Source organism: Aulostomus chinensis, chromosome 16 (genome assembly GCF_037954235.1).
Source record: "Aulostomus chinensis isolate RoL2024-O1b breed Wild chromosome 16, RoL_Achi_v1.0, whole genome shotgun sequence".
NCBI lineage: Eukaryota > Metazoa > Chordata > Actinopteri > Syngnathiformes > Aulostomidae > Aulostomus > Aulostomus chinensis.
Window position 1 is genome coordinate 4,129,704 of NC_141335.1, and position 9,509 is coordinate 4,139,212.

Sequence of the window (9,509 nt, forward strand, 5' to 3'; positions counted from 1 at the left end):
GCGATGTCACATTTATGTTTCCAGCGGCAGCTTCAGGCATCTCCGCATTGAAAGCATGAGCTCACACAGTAAAACTGCTCCTTGCATGTGTTTAGTCAGACCGAGCACAGTGACAACACACACTCTAATTAAAGCCCAGTGCAGGCCAGCAGCAGTGCGACCACCTCAGGCTAGCTTTCATCATTCCTATCTGCACTGAATGGAACAGCGGCTATGATAACTATCTTAATCTTATTTGGCTATAGAGGCTAACTCTGTCTTTTCACCCTGGTTTTCCTTCTCTTTTGTTTATTTCCCTCTCTCCTTCTCCCTCTCATACAAACACCAATTGACCCATGCTACAGGGTTTATTTCATGTCTGAAGGATAACCATATCGGCCTGCACGCGGCGGTTCGTGTCACTTTATCCAGGTTGTGTTTGTGTGTGTGAGAGTGAAACAAGAGAAGAGGGAAACGGGAAATCAGATAGCAGGGTTGTTGGGATGTGCGTATCAGTTGTATCTAGGCTGTGTGTGTGTGTGTGTGTGTGTGTGCGCGGCCCTGAGTTGATTGTATCTTGTGTGTTTCTCACCATCGCGGCCGTGTTGATAGCTGAGGAAACACCAAACGGCATATTAATGATGATAAAGTTGTTGTAGGTAGGGAAACCCAGTGTATCTCCATCAGACATATTTCACTAATCCTTTGATGTCCTGATCAAACATTGTACCCATGCCAAATGTATGGCTTCAGCCTCAGTAGATTACTGGCCCGCTTCTGCTCCGGCCTGCCTCGCGTTGAGCGCTGAGAAACGGCGTGTAAGGCAAGCAGCAAGACCCAGAATGCCAACTCGCCAGATGCTTTGATCCAAGATGGCCCCCTGAGAGCCAGCATGGCTCTGCAGTGTCTCCAAGCCAAGGCTGGATTCACAGACAGAGTGTCAGCGGCGCTTGCCAGGGATATTTACACCATTTGTCTTCATACAACACAACAATCAGCAGCGCTTCTTCTGCTGCTGTCATTATTCTAAACATGAGACGATGATGACGGGGCAGCACGTGGAGGATGTTCTCAGTGTCAACCCCAAACACCGCTCAAGGGTCAAGGACACCACCCGAGCAATAAACCGTCAGGAAAACCACCGCAGCTGAGTGAACCCACTTAACACTTCATCTGAGCATTTGCTGCACTGAACTTCTCAAAAAATGAGATTCTGCTGCCATTTTTCTTTTTTTTCTTTTTTTTTTGCCTGTTTTTCGTCACTGTGAATTTTTTTGGGCCAGAGAAAACGAGCAGACCCGTGAAATTTCAGTGGCCATTTTCCTCTGCTTCCAGACAGTTGGGGGCTGAATTAACCAGTAATGAATTATTTTAAAACAGCAGCTTGATCAGTAATGAAAATAATTATTAGTTGCCTGCCAGGATTTAAAATAATGAATATTTTTGTCCATATAATTTGTGCCGATATTTTCATAATTGATTTGGCTGATAACTTTATATGGTCTTTGCATTTTTTTTCATAATGAAAATCTCAGCGAATTTAAGGAAAGTGTATATTAATAAATGCAAGAGGCACGAATATTTTTTTATTTCACTGATATTGATTTTTTTTTTTTTTGAATGGCCCTGAAGCACAACCCTGACATGCTACACGAGTTCAAGTCTTAATCTAATAAAGGGAAAATGAGCTGATGAATGTTGCTGCGTGTTCCAGTTCCAGCACCCACATAAACAACAGATTTTTAAGAAAAAGTGTAGGGCAGGAAACCGCAGCCCCACCTCTGTCTCTTTAAGAGTCAGGTAGGATCTGGAGGTCAGAGTTCAAGCCTGGAGAGGTTGAGAGGAGGGAGGAGGATGCTGAGCAGCTGTCGAGCATCCTCCATCCCCTCCTCTCTTCTCTGCCTTGAAATCACTCACCTGCTTGCCCTCATTCCGTCCCTCCCTCGTCTCTCCCTTTCTCCTTCCGACTACCACCCCCCCTCCCTTCCCTACATGCCAGTTCTTCTACCTTTCCTCTGACCTCCCTGCCTCTCTTTCTCTTTCCTCCCTTCTTCTCCTCCCTTCGCCTCCCCTCTCTCCTTTCATAAAATGCGGCTGGTGGTTGGCCGGCTAGCAGTGGGGGATATAGCTTTATAATCCCCCCTCGTCTTCCAGCCCGCCTCGCCACAATGTCACAGGAGCTTAATATTTGCCATTATTATTTGCTTGTTTTATTTGACTTCGAGGCAGCACAATGACCTGTCAGTGCCGGCTTTATCCCCCCTCCGAGTGTCGTCCGTTTCAAAGTTGACTACAGTAATCCACGAGCCCCCGATTCCGCTAAATCCTGAAGCTTTCTTTCATTCCCTCTGTTTTTTTTCTCTTCTTCCTCTCTATCTCCCCCCTCCCCGCTCCGCCCTCCTAAATGAAATTACATACATCTGCTGGCTCAGAGTATCACAAATGTCCACACGCTCGCCGGTGTCCGTGCACACATCCGCGCGCCCGCCTTTTGTCGTCAGTGGCGCGGCGGCCCAGCTCTCCCTCTCCTCCGCCATGAGCTGCTGTCTGTGTTTGACAGAAAAGAAGCATTCCTCCTGGTTTGCTGCAGCCCTGAGCACCTGAATCTGTCATTTATTTACTCGTTTTAATCATATTCAGCTTCACAAAGCGCCAAACATTTGTCCCTGGGATTACAATGTGTTCTTTTCTTTGTCATAAGTCTCATTTAAAGCAGCAGTAGAATAAACGCAGAATATTGAAGCCTCGGAAACATGAAATAAAAGAAAATCTCTTCTGAACAACATGGAGAAACAACGGAAGCATCCCAACTTGCAACACTTTGCAGTGCAGCTGCAGCGATCTTTTGTTTAGAGAACAGCCAATTAATAAAGAAGTGTCTCCGTAATGTTAATTCTGTTGTAGCTACTTGGCTATTAAACCCTCCTCTTGAGGAAGGCAGAAGAAACCCAGCCAGAGATAATAACATAAGCCCTAAGACCATCTTTCATCTTGTGTCCTGTTTTCCTCCATTTTTTTTTCTCCTCGCTGAGTGTCAGATTAATGCTGCTGTCACTCCCTAACTGGCCTGCAGTGCCACTGAGATTATATTCCTCCTATTGTTGACATAAATAGTGCAGTGACGTGATATTCATTTAGAGCAAATACACATGTAATCCGTGAAGAAAAAAAAAGAAATGAGAAGTATAATAACATATTCAAATTGTAATGCAAAAAAAAAAAAAAAAGTGTCAGAATTTAGATATTTTAGCATTTTACTATGACCTGCACTTTGGATTTAATTGTCCTACTGGCTGCTAACAGGTGTAGCCGCCTCCCTGATAGGTTCATCAGCATAATTTACAGCCAAATTTGGGAAAAACTCACCCAAGGGTTTTGATTAAAGCACACACACACACACACACACACACACACACACACACACACACACACACACACACACACACACACACACAGAGTAAAAAAAAAATCTTTGGCACATTATTGATCTGTGTGATAATTAAAGAAGAGGCACCGCCCTGTTTAAGTACACACATTTGATGTGATGAGGATGTAAAACAAGCTCATGTTTGCCAGCTGTCCTTTTTTATTGTTCTTATTAGAATAAATGATCCATTTTGCAACGTTGGCGTTTGGAAATTGAACATTTTCAGTTTGTTTAATATCACACTCATGAAGATGAGCCTCAGTTATGATTTGACGGCGTTTGTGACGCCTGTCGATGTCCAGCTCCGTCTCTGTTCCGGGGGGGCGTGCCTGCATGGGTATGGAGCACATTAGCCGTGCGCGTGCGTGCTGGTCGTGCACGTGCGGAGCAGGTACTACACCAGGTGCTGGAGAGTTGTAGAGATGTGTTTTCTGACGGCCTGCTGAGTGATTGGTGGGATATGTATTGCCCTACAGTGAGAGGCTCCACTCTGTAAAGACGCTCGACAGTAATCGCTGAGTTAATCCCGCCCCGGTTGAAGCCGTATTGACGTTGGGGAGACATGTTGTGAAGTATGTGAATGTTTACGGGAGGCACACAAGCGAGGAGTGTACTCAACCGTCCTCACACACAAACACCGTGTGGACACGCTGCCCGTGAGGGGTCGTTTACCTGCAGCATCTCAGTCACCAGAGGACGCTCTGATTTCTTAACAGAACGCAGCAAATCTATCGGGATGGTTGACGAAAACAGCTGGATAAATTTTAAATGCTGGATTATCGTGTGTGTGACTGCTCATTTCTCTGTTTGTGTGTGTGTTCTCCTCAGGTAACAATAAAGAGGAGGAGGAGGCCATGATGCAGGAGTGGTTCATGTTGGTCAACAAGAAGAACGCTCTCATCCGAAGACAGAACCAGCTCTCTCTGCTGTAAGTCCCTGCCGTCCGTCCAGCTCAGGATCCCTGCTACGTTACACCCAGCAGCCAGAGCAGGTTTTTAGTGAGGAGAACTCAACAGTCCTGCGATAAATTCCGTCCTCATAAGAACTGGCCGGCGTTGCTGGCCGGTACTGGTCAATCAACTGATCAGTGGAATCCAGTCGAGCCTCCAAAAATAAATTAACTCCTCCCACTCCGGTTTCGTCCTGAGAGGATTTGTTGTTGTGTCCCAGCCAACGTGAGTCCTGTCAGGTCTCAACGCTGCGGCTGGTGGCCGCCTCGCTCTGGGGAGGCATCCAGGTAGCCTCCACTCTCTCACGCCGCCCAGCACACACATCCAGAAACATTACAACTCTATTCAAGCATTAGATCAAATTCATGGAAGCTACAGGGTGGGGGTGGGGGTGCGCGTGCGCGTGGGGGGGGGGGGGGTACTTAGCGCTCCATTCACTCCCACTGTCTATCCGCTCATTGATTTACATGTGGACAGGATATGAAATCAATAGAAATGTGGCGATCATCACTCTATCGCTAGTCTCTTTGTATGTGGTCAGCTGCGACAGGTGGAGCCGTGCACGCACGCACAAACACACACACACACACACACACACACACGCACGCACACTTGCCTTTTTCTTCATTTGTAGCTGCCGGGATTTCAAAGTGTGCGAGTGGAGGAGAGATTGAAGTATTCATAATCACATTATATCATGGGAAAGGGGAGGCTTTTAAAGTGGCCAATTGACAGAAGGGCTTATTATTAGACCTCTCTGTTCTCTCTTTGTGGAGGCGAAGAGAAAAGGCGCCTGTGAAGGACAAATTCTATTAGAGACTAAATTAGCTCATTTTTTAATATGGCTGAAAGAGGAAGGAATTTAATTTGTGACACACACACAAAGCATGTACCCTTACAGATGTAGACCACACACACACACACACACACACTCCTGGCACGTCTATAAATACATGCATTTAGGTGTGTTCTTTTCCATTCACTTTTTCTTCATATTCCTTTCTTTCCTCACTCTTTCACCCAAGGCTGTGTATCACTTATGTGCAGTAGATTAATGCCAAGCTGGAGAAGGTGCAAGCAAGTCGCTGAATCAATGTTTATTGCAGGTTTCTTCAAGTGCTTAATGATTTAGTCATTAACATATTGATGAACTTTGTGTGTGTGTGTGTGTGTGTTTTCCTCTCTCTCTCACTCTAACTTGCCACAGGGAGAAAGAGCACGATCTGGAGAGACGCTTCGAACTGCTAAACAGAGAGCTGAGAGCCATGCTGGCCATCGAGGGTAAATCACACACACACACACACACACACACACACACACACACACACACACACACACACACACACCACACGCACACAGAACAAGTCAGTGAGAGACAAGCTGCTTATTTAAGACACAAAACAAAACGCTCAGTAAATTAAATGACTCTCACTGTTGTGATAGGAGACTTTTATCTCCTAAAGTGCTGCTTCATCAGTCGATCAGGTCCTGCTAGACAACACGCCGGCGACACGCCACGCTGCCGTACATCATGTGAAGACAGCAGTGCAATATTGTGATGAATTGCGCATTTCATCAGGCTTAATTCCTTGGCCACTCGGTGGCGCTATGACTCAGACTCAGCTTGGAGGAAACTCTCATTGTACGAAGGGAGTTTGGAAATGGAATTTAAACATTTTGTGATGGAAAAATATTTTAAAAAGCCCCCTTGCCATGGAGGCACCTTTGAAAGAAAAACTTTGAAGAGAATTTGCTCCATTTCCTGTTGCCACCAGGTGGCGCTATGTCTAACCTGCACCCAAATTAATGAATTCCTCCTCGGGGGGGGCAAACAAGAGTTGCTCTTTGGTCTACTGGAGATCAAAAAATGTCCCCAGTGTCAGGACTCCACCAGCCCGATCTGATTATTAGTTGGCACCATCGGACTGGTGTCTATGTAGCTACCAAGATGGCCGCTAGAGGAGACCAAACAGCTGGAGCTCCTGTGACATGTTTGAGTTCCAGCAGAGCGATTCATCCCTCCTCACTTGGTCTTTGTTACTTTTTTTTCCCCGCCTTCATCAAAATCCCAAAGCGGCTTGATTTGAATTCTGCATCCGCCTCTTGATGAGGATTAAGATGGGCGCCTGTGAGGGATTTTACTCACTGATACTTGATCAATGCTATCTGTTTCCCAGCTAGACCCGACTAGCTGATGCCTGAATTGAAATCTAGCCACAGCTGCATTGAGAGGGAGAGCTGTGAATAAAAAAGTGCAGCTGTATTATTGAAGGCTTGTTAACTATACCGCGGCCAGAAAAGCAGCCATTGTGTTGTATCAAAGTTGTCAGGGGGCCAGGGAAGTTTAATCCCCTTCGACTGTGTCCTCTTTGGCAAAATGAACCTTTTGCCAATCAATGCTAATTGATTTTGCTATTCGACATTGACCACCAGCAGCCCCCTCTCACAGCCGTTGGACACCCATTGTAATTTCAGCGGGCACCTGATAAGCTACCTGGTCCATAATAAATCAATTGTAATTAGCAAGAAAGGAGAAGGAGGTGGGCCAGGCGGCAGCGGGGTGGGGGGGTGGTGCTTGGGAGGGAGCAGACATGCGTAGCTGAGCAGGAGCAGCAGACGCCGCCACGCTGGTGCTGCGTCCAGGTTGATTTCCTCTGTCTTCACTTGGCCGTTTTATTTATTTATCTGTATCGAGCCGCTGTGGCCACAGCTCCAGTCACAATGGGAGGGTTTCACTCTCTCTGCTTCATGCGCCGTGTCATGTGTTTGTCCGCTCTCTCTGTAGTCGTGTGTCCATATTGGACCCGCTGTCTTCTCATCTGTGTCTCGGTGTGTTGTTGTGGTGCTGATACTATTGCACTAATAATTTTATGAGCTCCGTCCAATTAATGTTACAATTATTCTTCATTGCTGTTCAAAAACTGTCGTTTCCACTGCAACCACCAAACAGTTCCCTTCATGTAATGATAGTTAATAGATGAGAGTTTGAAGGCTTGAAATTGAGCACGACTGAGGGTGTGTTCCATCTAGCTCTACCGCTAACCGCTACTCGGGAACCTTTCCGCGTGAGTGTGGACTAGTCCAGCCCCGAAGAAGATTCCTGTCCTCGATGTTAGTCTGAGCTAACTGAGCTAACTGTGGGGTTCCATAGGCAAGGCAATTTTATTTTGTAGAGCCCGTTTTCACCAACAGTTTGTCTCAAAGGGCTTCACATGGCATCATAGCAACATCCTCTGCCCTCAGAGCCTCACATCGACTGAGGAGAAACTCCATAGAAAACCCTTTAATACAGGGAAAAATCTGAGAAACCTCAGGGTGAGCACCAGAGGAGGATCCCTCACCAGGAGGGACAGACGTGCAGTAGATGTTGCTACAGACAAGAAAACAGTTTACAATACAAAATGTGGGAAACATGGAAATGTTAATAACAGTTAGCCAGCTAATGAATTATGTCATGATGGATCAGTGCTTGGACTTGAACCCTCGCCAAAAGAGATCCTGCAGCCTTGGTAGAATCAGGACTGAAGGAATTACAGTCGGTTCTGAGGGAGAATATTTATATCAGATGTGTTTGTGCTTGTCTGTGTGTGTTGAGGTGAGAGAGCAGAGAGGGTGAGGTGAGGTGGAGAGGGGGTGTGTGTCGTGTCACCGCACTCCTCTCTGCCTTCATGTGGACTTGTTGGATTTGCAGCTGACTAACTTATCAGCCGGCCTTATTTTCCTCCCCTAAGGGAGGCACTTAACATTCACAGCCTCTACCTTTCTGTAGCAGCTACAGATAGTTCTGAGCTGCTGGGAAGGGTGTGTGTGTGTGTGTGTGTCTGCATCTGTGTGCATCTTACAGGTGTGTTAGCGTGTCCCCCAGTGTGTCTTCCCTTTACAGTGTGTGTGTGTGTGTGTGTGTGTGTGTGTGTAGTTCCCAGCTCTTATTTGGTGCTTGGGCAGGTCCATTGAGCGATGGTCGGGCGTGCAAGTAATTGCTGATTTGGTTGACCAGTCGATGTGAGAGAGAGGGAGAGGGGGGGGGGGGATGCACTGTGAGTCAGAGCAGAGACACACATCATTGGGACACACCTGCACTCACATGCTGGAAATATATAATACAACTGCACACACACAGACCACTCTATCTCTACCTCTCAGTCAGCATACGTCGTCACGTTTAGCCTCAGCCATCATGCGCACACACACACACACACAGTCTATATGTTTTAGTAAAGCAGAATATCATAGAATCACCTGATTGTCTCTACAAGAATCTGGGCATTTTTTGGTTTGGATGGGAGATAAAAGCAGGTTCAGCGGGAAGATGACAGGGATGCTGCAGGCACATGAGAGCGAGGCTGAGGCGACTCCTGCTTTCAGACACTCGTCTGCTAAACGACTCGCTCAGTCCCTTGACTTCAAACTCAAGAGTCTCTTTGGTTCCACGTCAACGCGTCACTCAGGCGATGTAGAGGAAGATCATTAAGTCTGTACAACTACTGCCTCGGTCTCTCTGTCAAGGGAGCGTGATCACAAATTTCCTGAAATGTGAGTCGGCCATTAAAACAACCTTTGACCTGGAGCGCGATGTCTTGACTTGGAGATAAACTGAGTCAAACTCAAAGCTCCACCGAGGCCACAGACACCAACATTGAGGAACTTTTACATCTGGGTTCACTTACCAAACAACAAGAAATACTTCAGGAACGCGTCGGTGGCGTTCATGGACTGAATTAACGAGTAGTAGTACTTGCTGTTGTGACGGTGCCTTTGCTGTTCTCCTGAGCAGTAATGGAACTTCTAAACAATGCCTTTTCTAAAAGAAATGGCAAAGGAAGTAGAAAAAAAGGCCCTGAGTGTAATGTGCCCCCCCCCCCCCCCCCAGCCCTGCCACCTCGTCACATGACATTGTGTTTTAGTTTTTATGCAATCTGCTCAGCTCGCTCACCACCAGCTAAAGGGCGCCTCTGTACCGAGCGCATCCCTCTGCCAATGCGAAAAGAAGCAGTTGTTGTTGTTCAGGTGTGTCCTGAATGGAAAGGCCCAGGCTCTGCCCCCCTGCCATGTGTTGAGAAACCCGTGCTGGTAAATGTTGTGTCATCCTGCTAACAAACAAGCAGCAGTGCAAACAGGAGTTGGGCGGTGGAGGGACCGTTGCACGTGCACCC

The 9,509-nt window shown here is 46.8% G+C and overlaps 1 protein-coding gene across 11 annotated transcripts in view; it reads left to right on the forward strand.

Annotated features, from left to right (window-relative positions):
* ehbp1 (EH domain binding protein 1) overlaps nucleotides 1-9,509 on the forward strand; it is a 134,488-nt gene that overhangs the window by 119,082 nt on the left and 5,897 nt on the right. For all 11 annotated transcript variants that reach the window (XM_086181291.1, XM_086181292.1, XM_086181287.1 and 8 more), the window contains 2 exons: nucleotides 4,235-4,334; nucleotides 5,564-5,637. In XM_086181291.1, coding sequence (XP_086037417.1) covers nucleotides 4,235-4,334; nucleotides 5,564-5,637 — 174 coding nt within the window. The remainder of the gene's footprint in view (nucleotides 1-4,234; nucleotides 4,335-5,563; nucleotides 5,638-9,509) is intronic.